The following is a 25,538-nucleotide window of genomic DNA, read 5'->3' on the forward strand; positions in this document are numbered from 1 at the left end:
GCATAGTAAATTCACACTGATCCTACTCCATGAGGGAAGTAAATAAAGGAAACGGAGAAGCAAGAAGTTTCTGTGACTTCCTGAGATCACTTAGCTAATTAGAATGGAGGACAACTTAAATCTAGACAGTCTGGCTGGCCCATGCATGTTCTCCACATAGCATTGAGTCATTCTGAGCTGCCAAGGCAAAGAAGAGGCAAGAGACAGGCATGGTTCTGAATAAAGGGTTCAGAAAAGCAAAAAGCCTGAGGCCAAAAAGGACTTTAAGTTTCTGAGAAACTAATTGATCATATTCCATCAATTTTAGGGGGAAATATTGGCTACATAATGTAATCAAAATGTGTAATGAATGTTTAAGTTTTTAAAAATATTACAGTAAAAAATGAAGTGTCACTAACCTCCCTAAAATACTCCTCCTCACTATGATGACACATCCCATAGTTCTTGCCACTTTCTGAAGCAGTTCTAGAGGTCCTTGTTCATGTGTCTTTATGAGGTATTATTTTTAAAACTTGCAGTGAAAGCTGCTGGTTGGTGTATCCCACAGAAAGGCAAGTTCATCAAAACATTCATGTGTTCTTATCCATCTCTTCACTGGGTATGGAACCATGTGACTTTTAGCTCTTCCCCAAAGTCTAAATGACCATGAATGGTAAACGTTTTGAATCAAGACAGGTAGCCATGATGCTCACAAAAAAGGGACTGCTTCAAAAAGTACCAAGAATGTGTTTTAAGCAGAGGGAGTATTTTGAGCAAGATTCATAGCAGTACATCTTTTGCTGCAATAAATTTTTAAATTTAAATGTTTACTGTATTTCTTATCACACCTTATACAATGAAGAGATTGGGTGGGAGTAAGGTAAACCAAAAACAGGTAACCCATTCATATATTCCAACTATGAAAATCTTTTGGGATATATGATACCTCGAAGATTATAAGTGAATACTGTTCTAACCAAACCAAAGACTGTTCTAGTTTTGATCTCTATTTGTGACTCCTTTTCAAGACTACAAACAAAATCCTGGATGAAATTAAACAGTACACAAACATATATTCTGTAGTTAAAACATGGCTTAAGGAGGGACTATGACTTCATTCGAAATAAATTCATTTGCAAAGGGTCACACAACTTCAATGTTTTAGAACTTGAAAGCATTTTTTTTCATATCAAGTCCATGTGTAACAATGATGAAAAATACAAGGAATAATTTTAAATCCACTTGCCCTAAAAAGAATATTCAAAGAGGATATAGTTAAAATATAATAAGCTGGTCCTTTTATCTTCATATGTTTAAAGCACAGTGTGGGAAAAGAGGGTGGCAATGCTAGATCAGGCATTTTTGCACATATTCTCCACAGGGAAATCTAAGTCTATAACCATCATCATAAAATGAAACAAGAAGAAAATCAGAAAGGAATGAATGAAGGGCAACTGATAGCCAAGGGGCTCACAATAATAAATTATTAAAATTCCTTAAAAGAGCCAAGAAAATGCTTATCAGATCTGCAAAGCACCTTTTAATAAATAATATGATTTGGGTCTAATTAATGACCTAATTACAGTTTTACCCAATAGGCTTAAATGCTCCAAAGGAACAGTTTGAGTCTCTTTGGTTGATAATCTGTGTTTTAAAAAATGTTCTAATTACATATTTGCTTGAGTAAATAATGTGCATTTTACAAAACTGCCTAATGATATATTTATGTGACTATATTTACCCAAATGGCCTCTCATTCTGCACTAATGGAGTTGGGATTACTGTTTCTGGTAGACATAGGAAATGGGACAGCTCCAGCTTTCACCCTAACATTCCCGTTATTCTCACATTGCCCTCTCTCTCTCTCGCTCTCTCTCTCTCTCTCTCCCTCTCTCTCTCCCAAAAACACACCACTGAAAGCATATGACCCACTTATTCATCATCAGTTAAACAGAAAAAATGAATTCCTCTTCAGCCTTTTATGTAAACACATTTTGCAAGAAGGATACAGACTTGAAAAAATGAGTACTGATACGTGTATAATGCTCTATTAAAAGTAGATAATGAGTCTGTGACCAAAGCAGAACATTCAAGGTTTAACTAGCTGCATAATTCATTCTATTCTTTATACAGTATCTTACAATGCCTTACAACACATCATACTCTGTATATTGAAAGCAACTTGCTATGACTTATAGTCTATATTAAACTCATAGAGTATGAACCTTTCAGTGGTATTATGTATCCATTCATGACTTTTAAATAATTTTCATGTATTTTAGAGATATAAATCTAGAAAAAGTGTATGTTTATCTATTAGTAAAATTGTGCAAAGTTGCTAACAGTTCCATTTCATAGTTTTTCCATAAAATTTGATTCAGCAGACCTTGACTGTTTAAAATTAGATGATGTTTCATTCACAAAATAGCAAAACAGTTCTTGTAAAATGCATTGAGACATGACAGTAATTCAATTTTTTAAAAACTATCATTATGATTCAGCAATTCTACTTCAGGTTATATATCCAAAGAAATTCAAAGCAAGATCTCAAAGAAATATTCACACACCCATGTTTAAACCAACAGTATTTGTCATTTTACCATAAAGTGGAAATAAACCAAAGTCCATTGACCATCAAACAAATGGAACTGTCAAATATCTCTGGATTATTACATTACCAATACTTATATTCTCGTAAATCACATGTCATTTAATTTTCATAATCTCCCTCATTGATAGGAGTAATAATCTCATTTTATTGATCAAGAAATTGAGGCACAGAGTATTAAGAGACAAAACTGGAACTTCAAGTCAGGTCTCCAGGTCACAAACTCAACTGTACTGCATACCCATTCCTCAGTATAAGAATAAAGAAATAAAGATCAGAGATAGGACAAAAAAAATGGCATGGTCCCAAAACTTTCTTCAATGTCCATATTCAATAGGAAAACATAAGTTTGACTAGAATTCCTTCTCATTCTCCTTTGTTATTGAAACAGTTTATCATCAGCACAATAAGCATTTCTTGAGAACTTATCCTACTGTGCTAGAAGGATACTGCTATCTCTCCATTTTACAGATGGAGAAACTAAAGTTTAAAGAATCTAAATAATGAGCTCTCATTCATATACTTTGTAACTAGGAGAGTTAGGATCACGATTCAAATGTAGATCTACTTGAGCTGCCTTCAGTAATTACTCCATATGACTTCTCATCTAGTAGGAGTAATAATTCCATCCAACTGTCTAAAAAGACCCATAGCACATAGTAGGAGAGGTAGAAGGAAAGATCTGGCTAGCTCACTCCTACACAATGCAGAAAGAACTCCAGTACACAATCATATAGCAAGATCACCCCAGGATACAATCTCTGTGAGATTAGATTTCTTTTGATATTTTGGCTTTCTGTTTCACACTGCCCATGCTACAAATGGAATGCAAACTAAGTCACAATCCAGACATATATAACATTGGTCAAGCTAACATCAGAAGAGCATGAATCACAATAACAGTAACCAATAATAGTTGAGGCTAATTCCTCTACAGAGCATGTTCTGTAAACAGAAGTAGAGAAAACCCACAAAAACATGAGGCATATATCAGGCACAGCCTATCAGTCATCCCTACAATTAAGTAATGCAAGATTCCTGCTATCTGACATGGCCAAGGGAAATAACATGGCATTTATATTTCCAATTATCTAAGCGGGAAGGTAAGACAATTAACCAAAGCATGCACCCCCCCCAAAAAAAAAGGATGAAGTAAATCATTAAGAAAATAAGAACTGTCAGAAAAAACAGAGGTGAAGGAAAAAAATACTGAGGACAAGATTAGTATCTCATACATTCAATAATACTGTAGCCCACAGAAAATTAGCTTTGTAGAGACCAAAGCAAAGCAGGAAGTGTGACAGATCACACAAGCCAGTCAATATCTGATAATCAGGAAGATAGATCTTGCTTGTTTTTAATACCTAAAACAATTTCTTCTGTGACTCTTATAAATAGGATGATTTGTACATGTAGTATTTATAACAACATCCCAATAGAGGGTATAATCTTGAGTTCCATATGATTGAATTACCAAGTCAGGGGCAGAGTCCCATACTTTTAAAAATGGAAAGCACAACAAACAAAGCATCAACTGTGCTGATCACAGTGGCATCCCTCTTGGAGGATTCTGAAGGCATTCCAATAATTGCAGGGACTCAGGGCCCTCATTATGGGCACTAATTGTATTTTACTATAATTGGGCAAAATTGCTACTTGAGAGTTCAAGCTGATAGAATGCCAGATTAACTAATTTTCACCTTAATAAATGTGTAATTATTTATTAAGATTTTGAATACCACTGCTGATGCCCTTATAAATTGCCTCTTACTGTGGGCACCAGCTCACAGAGCTCAGTGATCCCATTGCTCTGACCAAAAGACTATCGGAGCAATACTTCCTTGTGGAGCACTGATTTTACAGCATGGACCCCAGAACATGACAATTCATTCCCTTCTCTCTTCTAATACAGCGACATCTGAGGCAGCTTGCCTGCAGGATTGCAGTGGCAGAACCATCTGTTTACCCTGGCCCCGTTTGCCTGGATCAAGTAGGAAATTGAAGGCACTTCCCTGAATGTTTTAGAAACTTTTCAGTAATTGAAAAGGGAGGATGATAAAAAGAGGGGAAAGAGCTGTTTGGCAACTGATTTATACTGGTCACTCCATGGACTGCATAATAAAGCTGAGGCATATTTTTGAAATAGTACCAAACTATGAGCACACCACAACTCCAAGCACTTCGTAGAGGAGCCCATCCATTGAAATTGTCATTTATAATTAGTATGTGAAACTCAGCCCCATAGTCATTTATTATTGAAATTGCCTGAGGTGATCTCCAAAACAACTTCATCTCTTGATTTACCCCCTCCTCCCCTTTCTAAAAGTAGCAAATGGAATTCACGAGATTAGCCTCTTAGGAGCAAATAGGCAGAGATGAAGTGCTACCACGAACTAATGCTTGGCAAGGCCCGGAAGGGAAGTGCCGAGCGGACATGGGTAGATCATGGGGAAATTGATTGGAAAGATGCTCTGCTCCCAGAAGAGAGCAGGCTCCAGTGGTTTCTCTTAACTTTTATTGCACATTAGCAGAACCATATGCTCTGCTCGTGTGGGCAGCACCTGGGGGGAGTGCATCAGCTTCAGACTAAAGTGGAAACTTGGGAAGTTTCTGTTTAGAAAATGAGGCCTAGTACGACTACAGAACTGCCTCTGTCCTTGGCTTCTACAAAATACATCTCTCCCTCTCTTTACACAGACTCTATTTTTGCACTGGGTTTTTTCCACTCTGTTACCACAAAGAGAACAAAACCTTCCTATTACTCTGAAATACACAAAGAAAATAATCCATGTTTTGTGTTAGATGGTCAGTTATTGGAGGGACAAGAAGAAGGAAGAAAAGAGAATGTTCTTTTCAGGACTTGAAATCAATATGTCTTATCAAACCCAATTCAAATTGTATATGCCAAAGGCAGTAGACCCACGACCTACTTGCTAGGAATAAATATTTTGCCCTGTGATTGAATCACATCATGTCACAGAAGCTGAGTTGCTTTCAGCCGACCAAGAAAACCATAACAGACAAAATTTGATGCAGCATCAAAAAGTGGAAGATGCAGAAAACAACACATTCTGCGGGATTAAATGGGAAACCCTACAGTGTGCTATATCCCAGCTGAGAACGATGCCATTTTTGGCAGTCCTGGATCGTAGACTCACAGCTGAAATAGCCCCTGATCTTCTCTCCGGGTTTTCTGGTCCCCGCGCTAGCCGTCCGACCTCCGCTCAGAGCCTCACTACCGCGTGCACTGCGCTGTCTCAGAGCTGCTTGCGGCTCACCCATTTTGAAACCCAATCTTTCAAACTGCTCTTTCTGGCATGGTTTCATTCTTCAGTCTTTCCTGGCTCCTTTCTCATCATCAAATCTTGCTGTTTGATTTGCTACTTTCTCAGGAAGTTGGTGACAAATGAGAATTTGATTAAATATTGAGATAAAATGCAAATGTGTTACATACACCCTCTGAAAGCAGATTTATGATTAACAGAGGCCTCAGTGCCTTAACTCATAGAAAAGCTTATTGGGAGAATTTTACGAAACACAGCAGTATGAAAAGAAAACTATCTCAAAAACAGTATCTTTCTCCTGACTCCAGCAAATCACACTTTATCAGTTATGATGGTACTGGCTGCAAGTTATGAAATCTCTAATTCAAATGGCCAAAAATAATGATATGTACTATCCCGTTAAGTCTCAAGCATAAGGCTGTCCTCTCTCCCTGGTCTTCCCAATTCAGCACGTCTCCCACCTTCTCCCCAGCTAAACCCTACCCTGTTGTCAAGGTGCCTGCTCTAGTGCCAAGCACCCTACATAGACAACCATGCCCAGGAGAAAAGCAGGTATCTCAATCTACGTATCTCTATCAGAGACAACCTCTTATACTGTTCATCTCACATATCGCTGGTCGGAATATGTTCACACACGCCCCCGTAACACAATCACTGCCACCAGTGATGTGTTAATTATGCCTGGCTTATAATACCCAAACTGCATCATGTAGTCACTTTACAGAAGACGAGGCTCCCAAACAACATCAAGGATCTTTTACATCTTGATGGACTTCAATGTCAAACTGCCCTTGTCTCCTTAATATATTTTCATTTACATTCTGCTATTTTACCCTTCTGTCTGCCAAAGGCTGTGTTCCTTCAAGCTTTATGGATTGCAATATTAGAAGAAGAGGAGCAAAAGAGAAATTAAAAAGCACGACAAACAGCAGACTCTGGATTTTGAAGAAAAGAAAACATTTTAATGTCAATATTGCCAATTTGGGGGAGTGGTTTTGTTTTAAAGCAGGGTCTCATCATGTAGCCTAGACTGGCCTTGAATTCTAGGTGATCCTTTTGCCTCAGCCTCCCAAGTGCTAGGATCACAGGCATGTGTCACCACACCTAGAAATTTCCAGTTTTTTAATTTCATCTTTTATTATTATTTTTGGAGTTTTTTTTGTTTGTTTCTATGGTACGGGGGATCGAACCTAGAACCTACACATTGAGCTATATCCCCAGCCCTTATTTTTTATTTTGAAACAGGGTTTCCCTAAGTCATTAAGTTACCAGAGTTGGTTCAAACTTGTGATCCTCCTGACTCAGCCTCTCAGAGTACTGAAATTACAGGTGTGGTGATACTTAGCATTAATGTCTTTCTTTGTTTCTTTCTTTCTTTTGACAATTTTTCACTACATAGTATAGTTCAGGCTGGCCTAAAACTTCCAAGGATCCTCCTGTCTCAGCCTCCTGATTGCTAGGATTATAGATACCACACCCAGCAAACAATTTCTTCCATGATATTTCAAACCTAGAAGTGGTTACTTTAGACCACAAAAACAAAATTAATCATTTGTGAGAACAAATTTATGAATAGTCACCCAAGGTCCACTGTGTTAGTGAAGTAGGAATTAGAAATGATATTTTAGATAGTGCTGAAAAGTGAAAAGCACCAATAGCAGACAATGAACATAATAATTTTCTGAGTTTTGAGAGAACCTGAGGCAAAATGTACTTTCTACTTTCATTGATAAGGAAAATTAATAACATCCATTGCTCTAAATATTAGCTCCATCTATCAATATGGAGATATATCTCAAAGAACTAGGTTTAGAGTTTCCATTTGACCCAGCCATCCCCTCTGCTGGGTATCTTTCCAAAAGAATTAAAAGAATCATATCACAGTGATATATGTGCACCTATGTTTATAGCGGTAGAATTTGTAATAGCTAGAACTTGGAAACAGCCCATTTACCCATCAGTTGGAGACTGGATAAAGAAGATGTGGTTTTTCTATAAAGTGGAATACTACTCAGCCATAAATAATAAGAAATTAGATTCATCCATAGGAAAATGGACACATATTGAGGATATACTCCTAAGTGAAATAGATAAGTCACACATGTGTAAATACCAAATAGTTTCTCTGGTGTAAAAAACTATAATAGTACATAAGATCCTAATGATATAATGGACAATGTGAAATAGGAAGAAAAGGGCTAAAGGTGTAGGGAAAGTGGGAAGGGTAGAGGAAAGGAAATAAGGGAAAAGAAAAAATATGAGAAAATGAAAAAATGGAAATGAAGTGTTAGTAAATGGGGAGGAGGGAAGGGAGGGCAGGGACAAGGGGAAAAAAGAACCAAGACCTGTCATGTAAAGGTACAAGATCCCGATGATAAATATAACTGTACTGTATACCTAAAATGTACCAATAAACTCAATGAAAAAAAATATTAGCTCCATCTTTAAATGGATTCAAATGATTAAAAAATAAAGTGAGACTTGAAGTTTTCCTGAAAAGCAATGTTATGGGCTTATTTGGCTCAGATCAACATCTCTGGCCTATGTCTGTTTATCTGCTAAAGAATCCCCTACCATAACCTCTATCTATTAAATAGCTTTTCACAGACTGGCTTATACTATGAAAGATATTGCCTGAATTCAAATAGGAATGAAGTCCCTTTAAACTTTATATTACAGTTTGCAGTGGTACTAACACCTGTTATTCTACATTTATTGAAAAATATTTTGGGGTGTGAAAAACTATAGAAAATAACTACATTATTTATCATGTGCTCTATTTAACAATATAAAAAAGAGATACATCTAAAGTGTTCCTTTGAAATATTTTAACATGGAAAGTTTACATCCTTACTGTTAAATCCTCTGATTAAAAAAACTAAGAAACTTTATTTTCCAAATAAAGACTGAAATAGTTATGCTTATTTTAGAAAAATCAAAGTACATTATCATATCAGCAGTTGTACATGAGATTCAATTCTTCAATCAAATTTCTTGTACACACATCTCTGGAGATACAAATATAAGTCAAGAACAGAAGTGTGGCTTTGATAGCTTCTTCACACGAGCCAGGAGCCAAAACACCTGTGTTATTTTTATGGCATCATTGATTATCCAGGTAACACCAACTGATGAGAAAAAAAACATTCTACTGAGTGGCTTTATAAGCAGTCACATCTCACTAATTGGAAGTATTCATCCTTTCTTACTCATTTTGACAGGCAATTTTGTCTCCTACAGAATCCAAGTATAATATTGACTTTTAGAATATTGCTATAAGTGAAATCACCAAACATCTAAAACTTAACTTCAGCTTTCCTTTAGGAACTGCCTTAACCAGTGTTTGCCCTCCCTGTAAGCAGTGTTTTTCAGCTAGCTACATTAAATAGTAGGCAAGGAAAAAAACATCTTCCTTTGCCTAGAGTTCTAGCCATTATTATCCATCATATTTTTCACTAAAATAACACTGAGCACTCACTGTATAAGGGAAATGGATTAATTAATTGTGGAGGAATTAAAAAAATAATTAGGCACTATTTCTATTTTACAGAATTTATAGCCCCTGGGGGAAAGGAAGAAATTGCATATAATCATACCATCATTCAGTATATGCCTAAAGAAGAGAACAAAATATAACCAAATTAAATGTTTATTCATTTTTTTTTAAAAATAGGAAATCTAACATAGGTGAAAAATTGACTGAACAAGTCTGTAGTGAAGACCTAGCAGACAACAGAATTCAGAGGAAATGAGATAATTGACAGGGAAGTGTTGATGGCCAAGATAAGCCTTTGAAAGGCCGACAATACATGGGCCTCCAGGAGCTTCTGCGGTTATAGTGGGATCACTGGCCAATGAACCGGAGATGTCAACGTGAGTTCGACCTTTTTTACCATGTATCCTTGGATGGGCACTAAATTCAATGTGCATTAATCTGCTTTGACAAAGCAAGAAGAAAATAAATCCAATGATGCACTGTGCTCAGGAATATGGACTATAGATTGAGGTCAACCTTAGGGAAAACAGAAAATCAGAGTGAAGGTTACATCTCTGACAGGGGCTGGTCTGGCTGTGCTTTCATTCATTTCTGGGTCACACTGACATAAAGCCCAGAGACAGCTCTGAAATCTGCTGGAGAAGTCAGCATGTGCTAGCATGAAATGGAATTCCACACCTATCTGCTTTCAGCAGCAAAGGATCTTTATCAAAAATAGTTTGTTCAAAGCACTACTTAGCGTTATCATGTTTGAAATTCTAAAAAAGCCCTTTGATCACCACAAATAGGTTTTAAAAAGGTGACAATAAATACATTTGAGGGCTATAAATATGAAATTCAGTACAAATAGCAGGACAAATATAAAGTATCACTAACCAGTAATTAGCGAGGAGCCATTTGGAAATGCCAGTTAACCATTTTTCACTTGCTATACTAGCAATATTAAAAAACATGACATCCTGTTTGACAAAAGTATATTAATACTATTTCTCAAAGAGCTGAGGCATTAAATATCAGTATGAGACTATAAGTCAGTAGTTCTGTTTCTGGGGATTTAGGTTTAAGGAAATATACTTTATCTATTTGACATACAATATTCAGATCTTAATTATTCTAATATTGAAAAAGTATAAACAACTGCAATGTAAACCATGGAAAAATGGTCAATTATTGTGTTTTATAACTGACTTGAAAACTCTGTGAAACATAGAAAATGCTTATAAAATTAATCAGGATAGGGCCGGGAATTTAGCTTAGTGGTTGCACCGCCTGCCTCGCAAGCGCAAGGACCCGAGTATGATCCCCTGTACAAAAATTGATAATAACAATAATAATAATTATAAATCAGTATACAAAATTAGATATATAATCATCACTTGGTATCTCTGGGGATGGGTTCCAAAATATCAAAATCTACAGGTGCTCAAGTCCCTTATGTAAAACAACATCATATTTGCATATGACCTACACCCGTTCTCCTATGTGCTTCAAATCATCTCTGGATTACTTACAATACCTAATACAATGTAAATGCTATGTAAATCACTGTTGTAATGTATTGTTAAAGGAGTTACAAAAACCTTCTGTACATGTTAAAGAAAGATGTGATTTTTTTCCAATTTTTTTTTTTTCAGTACCAGGGATCAAACTCGGACCTTGTGCATGTGAGGCAGGTGGTAGCACCACTGAGCTAAATCTCTGGCCCTCCAAATATTTTTGATTAGTGGTTCATTGAATCTCCAGATATGGAACACATTGACACAAAGAGTCAGCTATATATTACAGTATATGCAGTAACAGTGTCCAAAAGAAAATCTGAAAGAACAATATTGGAACACTAGAATTACAAACTTCTTTTTCTTTTTTTTCCACACATTTTTTCTAGTATTGACATGTTACTCTAATAATTAAAACAGTTTTATAAAATTGTATGTTAATGAATATCTATCATTTAATTCCAATGAAGCCATTTCTTCATAAAGTTTATTTAAAGTAGCTGAGCATTTCTGTTTGATTTCATTCAGTTGTGCTGTTTTGTTTTGTTTTGTTTTGTGTTTTGTTTTTGTCAGCCTTAACTTTTTAAAAAAATTTATTGGTACAATTTAGGTAAACATGATGATGACATTCATCATAGTGAATTTGTACCTGTGCATGATGTACCTTGAGTCTTCTCTTTTTTTTCCTAGTTCCCTCCTCTCCATTCAACCCCTTTCCCTATTTACAAAAGCCTTATTTTCATGTTTCCTTCTTTTCTCATTTTTTCTTCCTTCCTTTCTCCCTTCCCCTCCCTAGCTCCTCTTTTAATTTTTAACATTTTTTTTTATTTATGGCTAAATGGATGCACCTTGAAGCTATTACTCTTACGTGAAATAAATTGGACACATGTGTAAATATCACATTGTCTCTGTGATGTAAGAAACTGAAAGGCTAAATAGGGATCAAAATGCATAATAGATAATGTGAAATAAAAAATGGTTTCATTCAGTTGTGCCAAAAAAAAAGAAGAAACTATTGCACAAGAAAGCATGCTTAAGAGTGTATCCCATTTCCCCACCCTAGCTGAGAACGATCCAGTAGTTACTCACTATTACCTACTCCATGCTCAGCAGCACAGCTTCAAATCCCATCATTCCCTCCCTTACTGCATTAGCCAGATTGTGCTCTATGGGTAAGATTTGCAAAATGTGGTCTTCATAGTGCATAGCGCCTGTTCCTAATGAAAACGGGAATGGGTGAGTTCCTGTGGTGTCTCAGCTCCACAACTGTTTAAATTTAGTTAAGTCCCTTAATTATTGGTCTATTCCTACAAAAAACATAAAAGAGTATTTCATGTTAAATAATACAGGTAATGAGATTTTAAAAAGAAACTTGATTCTAGTATTGGCTGAAATCAGTATCATTTATTTCAGAAAACTACTTGACTGTACTAGAAAGTGAGGTCTCTGAAGTTATTAGAGAAAGTTAAAGTGTTTTCCATAAGAAAGTTAGAAGCATTCACTTATGGCTTTGATCTTGTGAGTTACAAGGAATGAAAAGAAAGGGAATAGAAGAACTAAAAAGAAAGACTTACAAGATGGTAGAAAAGCACCTGGAGGAGACAAAATCTCTGTTGATGACAGCACAGACTGCAAGCGGTCAGCAGTGCACTGCATGACAAGTCCCATCACACACACTCAAAGAAAGCTGTGCTGTGTGCACCAGCCTTCTGTTAGCAACTGCTATGAGTGATTCTTGCTCAGGTGTTGTAAGGGTTTACGAGGAGAATACATACTCAGTCATGTCAGGAAATGGAGACTTAATGTGAAAATCAAAGTATAAACAGTGGATATGAAAAATTTGGGGGGAAACATCAGACCTCCACAATTTGCAGAACAAAGTTTCAGTTGATCTTAAAATTTCCTAGGCTGCCAGTTGACTTCCACAGCAGATATGTTAGGAGCTGCACAAAACAGCAAAGATTTAAAAAAAAAAAACACAATATGAAGAAAAGAGGTAGAAATTTTGTTAAACTTAATGTACTTTTCGGGTCCCTTCAAACACCTGTTAGTGTCTGAGCTATTAAACAGAAGTTGAAATGCTAAAGATAAATGATAATTTAGCTTTTCTGTTGCTCTATTCTTCCTTTTTCTCTTTCTTTTTTCCTTTTCTTTCTTTTTAATAATAGTTCATTACTATAAGGGGCATGCCAAGTTTCCTAAGCTCCAAACCAATATCATTTAGAACATGGTAGGTAATCTTAGCTACCCTGTCATTTTTTGATCCACATGGAAAGAGTCATACAAGGAAGCATTTCAGAGTATGATATGCTCTGCTACTTCTTATACACATTTTCTATGAGGCCCCTCTCCAGTCATAGGATTCTAAGGTTTTCCAGGCATTCCAGTATTCCAGACTGGCAGAGTTTGGAGAAAGTAAGCGTCCATCCATCTCTAACTCATCAGCCTTACATTGAGGACAAGTTGTGTAAAACAAAACAAAACAAACAAACAAACAAACAAAAAAAAACTAGTATCTTAGTTACCTTTCTCTCACTGCCGAGACAAAATACCTGACTCCCAAAGTTAAAAGGGAAAAGGCTGACTTGGCTTACAGTTCTTAGAGGTTTCAGTCCATAATCAGCTGGCTCCAAGGCAGGGTGGCAAAGGAGCAACAGTTCATGGCAGCAGAAGACAGCAAAAGCAACAAGAGAAGGAAGGAGCTCTCAATAGCTTCTTTCTGCCCCTTTTATCTTACACAGACTACTTAAAGCAGGTAGCACTCATGCTCTGGATCCTATTTCTCTTAAACCTAGCATCACACCATGAATCAATTCTCGAAAAAGCCCCACCTATGACTGCATGAGGCTTTGGGGGAACATAAAGACACATTCCATAACAACTAGATTTCCAAGAAGCAAAACAAAAGGGTGACTTTTTATGAGGTCTTGCCCTGTAGCATAACCATTAGTTAAGTCAGTGAATTTATATTGAGAAGGGAATAATAGCACAGAATACCACAGATACTACTGCAAAAGAATATTTCACCTTTTTCCTGTTTTGTCCTTCCCACCCCCATTATTATCAATCTCTTTAGGTGGCAAATGACTAAAAGAGCAGCACGGAGCGTGACATTTGTCTGAGATCCATTCTTATCACTACATTTTCCCTACCTGAGATTTGGCACAAGTGGCTTTTCGGGACTCACTAGAACTTCATTTTACCTATAACAGTTGAGATTAATTTAAGTTGGTCTCTTAAGTCTGAGACACTTAGGCTTACCATGTAGCAGCTCTGTGTCTTTGGGCAAGTCACCTGATACCTGTGGCTTTCAACTTCCCCATATGTAAATAATAAAATCTATAGCTGCAAAATTTTAATGATCAATCAATCTAAGTATATAATACAGGAAAAGGGCCACAGTAGTTGGAAATTTAAAATCATCAGTTTAAAAGCAGTGGAAAAGACTTGAAAGCTAATTGTCAAATGCCTCTTTTTCTCAAGGGGCTCAGCCTCAGGCAATCCCAGAAGTTGAATCCAGCAACTTTCTTTCATTTGCATTCTTCTGCCCAGGAGCTCACTTTCTTTAGATAAAGGACTAACTATACCAAAACAGTTATCCAGCAAATTTCTGTGAACTTGAGATTCATTACTGAATGTTTTGTTTTATTATGTCTTGTTTCTTTTTCTTGGCTTGGTTTGCATTCATATTAGTCAAAAATCAAGATTACTATAGCAAAGTAACCCCAGAAAAGAAGGTAAAATAAGACATCAGTTTAACAGTCCTTGAGTGAGGAGATTAATTCTTAATTCAGAAAAGTTGTACTGAACACTGGTTGTGCTTGACATTACCATAGAAAATGAAGATAAGATAAAAATAAACCTTTGCCATCATGTAGCATACGTTATTAAAAGGGAATCAGCAAGTGTTATGAGGAAAGAACCATGAAATGTGTGGTATTCATAGGAGGAGACATCTAAGCTACACTTTGTAAGTGTTGGAGAGAGTGTTTTGGGAAGATATCCCAGATGAAGGGTCATTTAACATGAGAAATTACAATCAAGTTGTTTACAGACCTATCAGTACAACTCAGGAAGAAGAAAATGCTGGCTGGGTTCCAGTCCCAGCTTGGAGGATCAGCAAATTAATTAAACTTTCTCTTACGCCTCCCTATATGTATCAGCATAAGAGAAGTAACATTGGTACCTACAGCATAGATTAATTATAATAATACTCAATGTTTGATGGCTTAGGTCTTTCTTTTTGCACAAAATGGTGTAGGGACAACTATCCTATCTCTTACCAGAATTTCCATGTGAAGTAAGTGGGTCAAGATTATGATAGTTTACTGTGACAGTCTCATGAGGAATAGCTCAAATTTTATACATTTTATTAAATATATGTAATGTCAGATTGTATGCACAGACACACGCATATGCATTAACAACATAGATAAGTAAGTAAAAGCCTGCTAGAAAAGAAGACCTCAAAGAAGCTCAAAATCCATTCACACAGCATCAAATTTTTAATTCCACCAACCTTTCCTCTTCCATCATTCCTCATCAAAAGATGAAGACACTGTAGCCTCTGTCAACTCCAAAGCAAGAGTCATCCTGGAGCTCTTCTCCCTCATGTCCATATTACACCCACCTCCAGGTCCTAATGATTTCATCCTCTACCTCTCTCCAAAAATCACCCCTGCTCAAATCCTTTCCCACAGTGGATACCCGGTCACATGAACCTCAGTACTGAGCACAGTGTTTAGTACCTAGAAAAATTACTATAAATGTGTGCTGAATTAATGAATTCATAGTTGAAGGAGAGCCAAGAAGTTATAATCATAACAAAATTAAGAAAACGTTTAAAATTTGTGATTTAGAAAGGACCACCACACTGCATTTATTGACTATCTCTGTTGAGGTTTTGGTTTGGTGGCAGGAAAACAAGCAGAGGTGGTATCTCTAATAGCAGAGAGGATTATTAAAATAGAATATGAAATCTTTGTACCTCAGAATAGAAATAATAAAATACATAGTGATCTATTTAGAACAGTCAGCAAACCGAGGACTAGATTGGAATGCCCTTCGCTGGAACACTACCAGGCCGTTTCCTTTGCTATTGGCTATCACTCCACTGCTGTTTCAGTAAAGAGGTGAACAGAGACTGTGAAGCATTTGCTTTCTGACTTCACAGAGAAATCTTGCTAACCCCTGCTTTCATCAGGAAAATGGCCTATGTAGTTTTTAAAAGTTACAAATTTATATAAATAACACTGATCATGACAGAAAACAGTGTACTCTATGTCTTAGAAACTTGTTAAACAGATTAGAAAAGAAAGGACAAACATTTGTATCAAACAATTCAGGTAGCAAAGGCTGAAGATGCAAACAGATTTCAAACCCTTTGGTAAGTAACTGCCGCTGCTGGTTCAGGCAGGAGTTGCAAGGGGACAGTACAAGAAAAGAGAAAAGGATTTCTCAGGAGAGGCGCACAGAACAGAGCATCTAGAGTAGTTGGCATGGAAAGCAGGGAGGGTGTTGAAGCATGTTCCTACGTACTAGACAAGTCCAATCCAGCCTTCAGACACCAATTGGCAAAACATTTACAGAACTGGATCCCTTCCATTTGCATCATTCCTGTACAACCTGTATCTTACACTCAGTTATACTTTCACCACGAACTGGTCTCCAGCCTTCTCACCCTAGAGTCTATTCTTCTTGTTTTACTAATGTGTTAATATTTCAGCAAAAGTTATTGCAATGGGTTTAAAAGGCAAACAAATACATTGTTGTAGCCTATAGAGTAACAAGAGAGTTTTATACAATCAAAGTATGGTGGTACCTCAGTTTACAAACCTAATTTGGTTTACAACGTGGGGGAAGATGGCTATGGTTGTGTGTGCTTTAGGAAGATGGCTATGTTTGTGTTGTACACCTGATGTGAAGTTTTTGAAAGGAAACACAATTTTGCTGAACACTTTTGTTTGTGAACCAAAATGTTTGCAAACACAATTGTTCCTGAACCGAGGTATTACTGTGTGATACAGACCTGTAAGATTAACTACTAGACCCAGAAAAGAAATTAAATCTGAAACATTAAATCTAGTATTAGCACTTACAATATCTCTGAAAGTGAAACTTTTAACTGCTTCATTCTTTCAATAATATATTTAAGTGTCTCTTAAATACAGTGCTTTCAACCTGACCTCACCCCAAAGAATAAAGAACATCAGAAACCCAATACTAAGAACATATAGACAAAAAAAGAGCTTGAAATATAGACTTAGACTTGAGAGTTTAATGTGAGTCATTAACTTACTTTAATCAGTTATAAGATATCTGCATCCTGAATGCTGTATATATGGATCCTATGGGTCATAAGGTTTGCCAGTAGGGTTAAGAATTAGCAATATACTCTATTATTCCCATGAAATTTTCTCTCATAAGTTAAAACCATATTTAAAATATTTATTACACTTGCTTATTACACATTCAGGGACACAGTGGGGATATTTATGTGTGAGAAGCCACACTGGGTGGACTGGCCTCCCTGCGATCCCTCCCATCTTTGGCAGCAAACTATAGAGGAGGCGCCCCTGAGATGTTCCAGGGCCCCACAGTCTCACTTCCAACACTGAAGGGACTGCAGAGATGCCTGAGATGCCCTTCAAACTTTCTGAAGCCCATCTGGTCTGGGAAGGATCCTTCTGGTTCTGGTGAGAACAGTAGTCCTTGACGAAGGTGCTCCCTGGTCCCCTCCATAATGTCCGGACGCTGACTGAGGTGGCCCTCTGGTCTGGTCTGGTCTGGTCTGGTTTGGCTGTAATCCAGACAATCTGGTAAATCCCTGGGGAAACGGTTAGGGCTGGAAAGTCTCTAACCTCTGGATGATTGATGCATGAGTGAGTGAATGAACGACTGGCAACAGTCAGTGCAAGCAACAGCCTGCTCCATCCGTGTCCCCTGACAAAGAGGGGGACTCCCCGTCAGAATTACGGGACTTGTTTGGGATCATACTGAGGTTCCCCGGACGTGTCTAAGAAAGACCAAGCGGGTGCTTTTGCTGTGAGACAAATGCACCCGAAAGCCTGGATGGTCCTTAAAGTGGCTGAGAAGCCCATGGCCAGTTGACCAACTGAGCGGTTCCTCATACAGAGGAACACCCGCTCCTTTGTCTGTCATAACATCGTTCAAGGGTGCACCACATAAACACTAAGCCTTTTTTTTTTTAATGTCTGTACATCTTCTCTTTTCATTTGTTCTTTTAGCTCTGGTTGGAGGAGACTGACATTGATACAGGGGTCCTGGTCCCTCCCTTTAATCCCCAGTCAATATGCTGCCAGCCCCTCTAATCAGTGACTCTTCTGACATTCTGTCTTTCACACTGCTTTGTCTTCTTTTCTTATTTGTTTATGTGGCTCCTGTTCTTGGCTTTCCCCCTCCTGACCAAAGTCTCTCTGCCATCTGGTCGTCCTCTTCACAAACTGTTACACCTCTGGTCTGCATGGTTAAAATTTTTTCCTGAGGATGTTCTGATGATTATGGAGTGAAATTGTCAAAAGACAAACTCCAGACTTTTTGTGAGCTTGAATGGCCCTCTTTTGGTGTGGGCTGGCCCGCTGAGGGCTCCATAGACCTGCCTTGGTTCAAGCAGTTTGGAAGGCTGTTACTGGGTCACCAGGATACCTTGATCAATTCCTTTACATTAATTCCTGGTTTACCCTAGTGCAGCACACTCCTCCAGGACTAAAGGCCTGTGCTGCAAAAGACTATTCAAAGCTGCTTTTTTCCAAAAGTTATTCTCCACCTCATAGGTGGCATCCAGAGAGACAGAAACTGGTTCTGCAGCAGTCAGATGCTGAGGAAATCCTCCCTCATCCACCTCTGTATAACCCTAGTTCACCACCCCCTCCTGTCCATCCTGACCCATCTGCCCTTGACTCCCTTGTTTCTTCCTCTTCTTCCCCTGCTACCTCTCGCCCAATATGAAGGTGTCTCTGATCCCAGCAGGAGGTCACCAGCTCTGGAAGATGGAGTCCAGAGATTCTCTTGCCCTTGAGGGAGGCCCCTCTTCCCAGTGAGGCAGGTCCAGGAACCTTTCCATTCCCAGTATATGGTCCCTTTCCCACTTCTGACCTCTACAATTGGAAAACCGAAAAGCCACCATTCTCTGAGAAGCCCCAGAGACCGATTTCCCTGATAGAGTCGAACTTTAGGACTCATGTACTGACCTGGGATGACTGTCAGCAGTTGTCATTGACCCTGTTCACCACTGAGGAGTGGGAAAGGATTATGTTTGAAGCTAGAGAGCTCAGAAAAGGAGTCCCACAAAATGCTCAAGCAAGGGTTTCCCTCAGAGCAACGTGAAAGGGATCAAAATTTTTCAGGGAGGAAGCAAAATTTGTTAAACGTGACTCGAGCAGCAGGTTGCAAACCTATAAATCTGTCAAAAACCACTGAAGTGACACAGGGACCAGAGGAGTCCCCCCGCTGCATTCCTGGAGAGACTCAGAGAGGCCTCCCAGGTTTACACCCCTTTGGAACCCTCAGAACCAGAGAGTAGAACTATAAATTTGGCTTATGTTACTTATGGCTAAATAATCAGCAAAGAAACAAGCCAAAATCTTGGCAACAGCCGTCAGAGGAGGCCCTACGGGACCCAACCCCAGGAAGCCCAATGGGCAGATGCCTAGAAAGCCAGGAGGACCTCTTCCATTGGACAGAAATCAATGTGCCTTTTGCAAGGAGGAAGGGCACTGGAAACATGAATGCCCCTACAGACACTCTGCTAAGGTACTATCTCTCCCTATGTCTGGGGGAAAAGAAGATTCAGACTGAGGAGGCCAGGGGTCCTTCTCTCTCGGTCCCCAGGACAGCATAGTAAATACTGAAGTATGGGGTCAACAGGCCCATTTCCTGGTGACACTGGAGCTGAGAGGTCAGTGTTAAAAACTTCCCTGGGAAAGCTTTCATCACAAACTGTTCCCATCCAGGGGGCACAGGAATAGTCCAAAACTGCCCACTCACAAATGAGCAACTGGTGAGTCTGGGATCAAAACAAGTTACTCTTTTCTGGTAGTTCCAGACTGCCCCTTCCCCTTGCTGGGGAAAGACCTCCTTCATAAACTAAAGGCCACCATTTCATTTACTCCAACTGAGGCTCAGATGTTACTCCTATCATACCAACTGTGTTTGACCACTGCCCTTTCTGAAGAGTATCTCCTCTTGGGGGAGGGAAACCTAGAGGAAATAAGCCCCAGAGGCTTATTGGACATATTCAGAGTTCTCAAAGGTGTGGGCAGAAAGTGACCCCCCAGGCTTGGCTGCGCATCATGCTCCAGTGATAGTTGAGCTCTTGTCAACCACCACACCTTGCACTTTCAACAATACCCCATCTCTCAGAAGGCCAGACTAGGGATAGCCCCTCACATGAAGAGATTGATGTACTTTGGGATCTTAAGTCCCTGCCAGTGTCCATGGAACACCCCATTCCTCCCAGTACAGAAACCCCGGGCACATCAGATTACAGGCCTGTTCAGGACTTGGGAGAAGTTAACCAGCGAGTGGTAACTCTGCATCCTACTGTCCCCAACCCATATACTCTCCTGAGTTTGCTGTCTCCTGAGCACCAAGTGCATACTGTGCTAGATTTAAAGGATGCCCTTTTCAGGGTGCCCCTGGTCCCAGCTAGCCCGACTATCTTCACTTTTGAGTGGACTGATCCAATTTCCAGTGACTCCTGAGAGCTCACCTGAACCCAGCCTCAAGAATTAAAAAGTGCACCCACTCTGTTCAGTGAGGCCCTCCAGTAGGACTTGGTGAGTCTTTAACCTCACCCTAACCTCACTTTGCTTGAATATGTGGATGATTTGTTATTAGCTCCTACTAGCTATTCAAAATGCCTGTAGGGGACGCGAGAGCTTCTTCAGCTACTAAAGGAGTTGGGCTACCATGTCTTAGCCAAGAAGGCCTAGCTTTGTGCCTCTAAAGTATCATACCTGGGGTATGAAATCTCAGAAGGAAAAAGAGCCTTGTTCCAGGCCAGGAAAAAGGTCATCCTCCAGATACCCACACCAACTACCAAGAAACAGGTACAGAATTCCTAGGTGCAGCTGGATACTGTCATCTATGGGTACCTGGGTTTGATGAGATAGTGCAGCCCCTCCATTCTGTCATGGGTGGAAATCAACCCCTGGAATTGGGAATAGATGAAGGAGAAACCTTCTAGACTCTTAAAAGAGCTTTGGCATCAGCTCCAGCTCTGTGACTACCTGATGTTACTAAGCCTTTTCATCTATTCATCCATAAGGTAAGAGGGACTGCTAAGGGAGTCCTAATGCAGTCCTTGGTACCCTGGAAGTGCCCTGTTCCCTATCTCTCTAAAAGATTAGACCCTGTGGCCACAGGATGGCCTTTATGTCTTTGGGTGGTAACTGCCACAGCTTTATTGGTCAAGGAGGCTGATAATGACCCACAGACAGGACCTAGTCCTCACTGCCCCTCACTCAGTAGAGACTCTGCTAAGGGGGGGCCACTAACAAATGGATGTCAAATGCCTGCCTCACTCAGTATCAAAGCCTAATGCTCAACCAGCCTCACACAGTCTTCTCAGCAGGACAGGTTCTCAATCTGGCTATGCTGCTGCCAGATAATGACCCTGACATTCCAATTCACAACTGTGAGGTGGTCCTGGACCAGACTGAGGGGGGCCAATTGGACTTAACAGACATCCTCTTGGCTGAGGCAGATGCCATCGTCTTCACAGATGGAAGCAGCACAGGGGTAGGTGGGGTGTGGAGGACAGGAGCTATGGTGACTACAGTTGATCAAGTCATTGGGCCCAGCCTCTGCCTGAGGGAACCTCAGCCCAAAAGGCAGAACTGATAGCCTTACCCAGGCCTTGAGATGGGGAAAGGAGAAAAAGATAAGTGTGTACACTGACTGTAGGTATGCCTTTGCTACTCTATATGTCCATGTGTGCATCTACAAGGAGAGAGGGCTTCTGACAGCTACAAGAAGGACTATCAAAATAAAGAAGAGATTGTCTCTCCTAGAGGTGGTATGACTTTCCAAGAAGGTGGCTGTCATTCATGTTCAGGGTCACCAAAAGGACAATACACTTGAGGCTAAGGGAAATCAACTTGCAGACCATGCAGCCAGAGAGGCAGCCCTGAGGCCAGCTGAACTCATAGTCATCCTGCCTATCGGGAGTCCTCCTCCACCTTTTCTCCTTGACTAGGCCAACTTACAATGAAGAGGAAGACAAAGAAGCAAGCCAGCTGCAAGCAAAGAAAGACCCCCAAGGCTGGTGGAAATGTCCAGATGGTCGCTCTACCTCCCCCAGGCACTAGGATTGCAACTCATCCAGCAGCTGCATTCAGTCATGCAAACCTGGGGGCTCCAAGATGGCCAAGCCTCTAGCTCCAATATACTCTTTTACAAAGATGTAAGAGCTGGCCCACTAGGCCTCTCTTAGGTGTCCAAGCTGTGTACAAGTAAATCACTGCCAAGGCCCATCTACATGCCTTGGGGTCAGATTCTGGGGTAGAAATCCTGGGGAAAACTGGAAAGTGGACTTCACAGAGATCAAATACCAGTGGGTGGCTATTGCTACCTTCTGGTTTTCATACATACCTTCTCAAGATGGACAGAGATCTATGCTATTCAGCAAGAGACTGCCAATGTGGTGGCAAAGAAATTTCTTCAGGAATTAATTCCCAGATTTGGACCACCAATGCCCATTGGATCTGACAATGGCCCTGCCTTTGTAACCACTATAACTCAGTGAGTCAGTAGGGCACTGGATATAAAGTGGAAACCACTGTGCCTACTAACCGCAAAGCTTGGGCCAAGTGGAACAGATGAATTGGACCCTAAAATCTACTCTGACTGAATGAATCGATGTTGGAAACTGGTGAAGGATGGGTTAGCCTGTTGCCTTTGGCTGTCCTTAGAGTTAGATGCACCCCTTATAAAGCAAGTTTTACTCCTTATGAAGTTATGTTTGGGAGACCCCCTCCCCTGCTCCCTAAGTTTAAAAGTGAGGTATTAGAAGGATTTTCTAATTTTTTCTAATTTTCCCTGTTAAAGTATCTTCAGTCTCTCCAACAGGTAGAGAAAACTGTTCAGTCCCAGGTGCAAGCCCCTACCCATCTTTACACTGTGCCACCCATTCCAGCCCGGGGACACTGTCTTCATCAAGGTATTTTGGAGTGAAGAACTGACTCCATCCTGGAAGGGACCCTATACAGTCATCCTCACGATGCCCTCAGCCCTCAAAGTTAAAGCGATCTCGTGTGGGTTTATGCATCAAGTGGGCGAAACAGTGGACTGCTAATTCTTTAAAGCTAAGACTAGTCCAACCATGATTGTGACACTTGTCCTTATTGTCTTTGGGCTGATGAGGCTGAACTCTGGGAAAATGCAACAAGGAGTTGCACTCCTTTCTCCTCATCTCCTTTAGCTCAGGAGAAATTCTAGGTAATATCACTTTTGGTACCATCTGCTGCCATCAACTTCTTAGACTGCCCAAGGTCTATCTCTGTAAATTAGTTAGAAAGGAATGGGGAATCTACTACAATTAGTTCACAAACCTGGCAAGCCGTGACTTTTATGTGTGTCCAGGATGCAATCCATTTAGACAGCAGGGCCCTGGGTCCCCAACTGATTTCTACTTCCCTAACTGGGTCTGTGTAAACATTTCATCCTATAGCGAGGAACCAAATGTCACTCAAAGTATCATAATCTGTTTGGTTGGAGGCCTTGGGTAACTACCCTCATCATTGGACTGGCTGGTCCCCTCATCCTGCTTTTTCTCAGGCTCTTGATTAGCCCTTGTTTTCTTAATTGGATAATCAACTTTGTAAAACAACGCATAGCTTATGTTAAACTGATGTATATGAGATCATACTACAGTCCCTTGTATAACCCCCTGCCTAATCAAGAGGTCTCATTAAGTCAATCATGCTTAGAGCAGTTGGGAATATAATAGGAGCCTGATCCATCTTGGGCCTCAATGCCAGTTTCTACCTTCATTAGAACAAAGTCTTTGCACTTGAACAAAGCACCCAAAACCCCCACGTCCTGCTTGGCAGTAAACTTGCTACAGTTGCAGGATGTTTTGTAGTTTACCTAGTGCGTGTGAAACTTCCTTGTGCCCCCCGCTAACCTGGTATGGCTATGCTTAGGGAAGATCCCATTTGCTCTCCGCGAGCCCTCCCCAGCTGAAGAAAGTCTGATTTAAAAGGAGAAATCAGACTGCTTCCCATTGCTGGGGAAACTTCTAGGCACTAGTTCGCCTCAGTCACAGCTATAATAAAAGGCTTGAATCTGGCACAGACAGTGGTGCATCTTGATTGTTCAAACTTGCTCATCCATAGCATGAGAAGAGACTAACCTCTGCCGGGCACTGTCTCTAGTTCTCAGAATATAACAATTGAGCAAAAATGTTGTCACCAAGGTTTAATTGTAGTGGATAAGACACATACTTAAAATAAGTAAAAAATGTAGAATGCTAGACAGTGGAAATACCAAGAGAAAAAACAGAATAAGCAAGGAGGGGAAATTAACTATTATATTTTTTTAAGAACTGGCTGAGATCATGTATAAAGATAAAAGTCCCTAGAGAAATATGAGAGAATTGTTGGGAATTCTGTATCATTTTAAAATTTATATTTTTCTTATTTGTTGATTTTGCTCAAAGAGAGCTATTCAACTTACCAAGAGGCTGTGGACAGTCTTCTTTTGACTTGCTTCAAGTTCACTAACTGCCACTGCAAACCCACAGAGTTCTGTCCTTCCCACAGGTGGATGGCAGTGGAGCCAGGCAGTAGAACCAGCAGACTCTGAGTGTGTTTCATGTTTCTCACTCCCTCCAGGAATTCCTGGGTTGCAGCAGAAAATAAAAGACAGATTCCAGTGGCCTCACCCACCGACCTACAAGTCTAGCAACTCCTGTGACATTCTGTGCTTTTAATAAAGCATGAATATATAAATCACTTTACTAGTGCAAAAGCATTTGTAATAGAATTTGTGTTTCTCTTGATTTGTTTTCTCATGCTTCTTTGATAGAAACAATAAATAAAGGCACAGAAAATCAATTGTAAGAATGCTAGGCTTATCCTGGATCTGGTCCTAACCACTGAGACTTCTTTCCAACCAGCCTGCTAGCTAATCTGCTATGCCCTCGCTTCAGGAATTTGCCAGGATTCTTGGTTCTGTCCTCCTTGAAAGAAGAGGCCATGTGACTCGCATTGTCTGGCAAAAGTAAACAGAAATGCCATCTATTGTGTCTACATGGAAGAATTTAAAAGCTGCATCCACCTGATCTCTCCCACTACTGCAGCAAATCCATGGTGAGATGGACGAATCATGAAATAATGAAGTCTCTATCAATCCATGCGGCATTAACTAGAAACAACCATTTATCTTAAGCCACTGAATTTTTGGCAGTTTATTACCGTAGCATAATAGTTTATCCTTGCAAATATTCCAAGTAAAACCACAACAATCTTATTTATAAGATTATTTATACTATTATAAGATGTTCTCCTCCCCCTAGGATGAGTAGTTCTATACAATATTGCTAAAGATGAAAGATGAAGTCATTTTTTAAAGATGAGGGAATTCACACTGACATCTGAAAAGCTAAAGTGGCTGGTATCTGTCCCGTGGTCCTGATCTGTAAAGAAGGTTAC

At 39.7% G+C, this 25,538-nt stretch overlaps 1 protein-coding gene across 1 annotated transcript in view; it reads right to left on the bottom strand.

Annotated features, from left to right (window-relative positions):
* Positions 1 to 17,421: 17,421 nt before the first annotated feature.
* The window catches only part of LOC117284343, an 86,120-nt gene continuing 78,003 nt past the window's right edge, over positions 17,422 to 25,538 (bottom strand). The window contains exons 4-5 of the mRNA XM_033759175.1: positions 24,562 to 24,725; positions 17,422 to 17,662 (exon numbers count right to left, since the gene is read on the bottom strand). Of these exons, the coding sequence (XP_033615066.1) occupies positions 17,422 to 17,662; positions 24,562 to 24,725 (405 nt within the window). The remainder of the gene's footprint in view (positions 17,663 to 24,561; positions 24,726 to 25,538) is intronic.

The sequence above is a fragment of the Fukomys damarensis genome, unplaced genomic scaffold (genome assembly GCF_012274545.1).
Source record: "Fukomys damarensis isolate Sample0158 unplaced genomic scaffold, DMR_v1.0_HiC HiC_scaffold_36, whole genome shotgun sequence".
Lineage (NCBI taxonomy): Eukaryota > Metazoa > Chordata > Mammalia > Rodentia > Bathyergidae > Fukomys > Fukomys damarensis.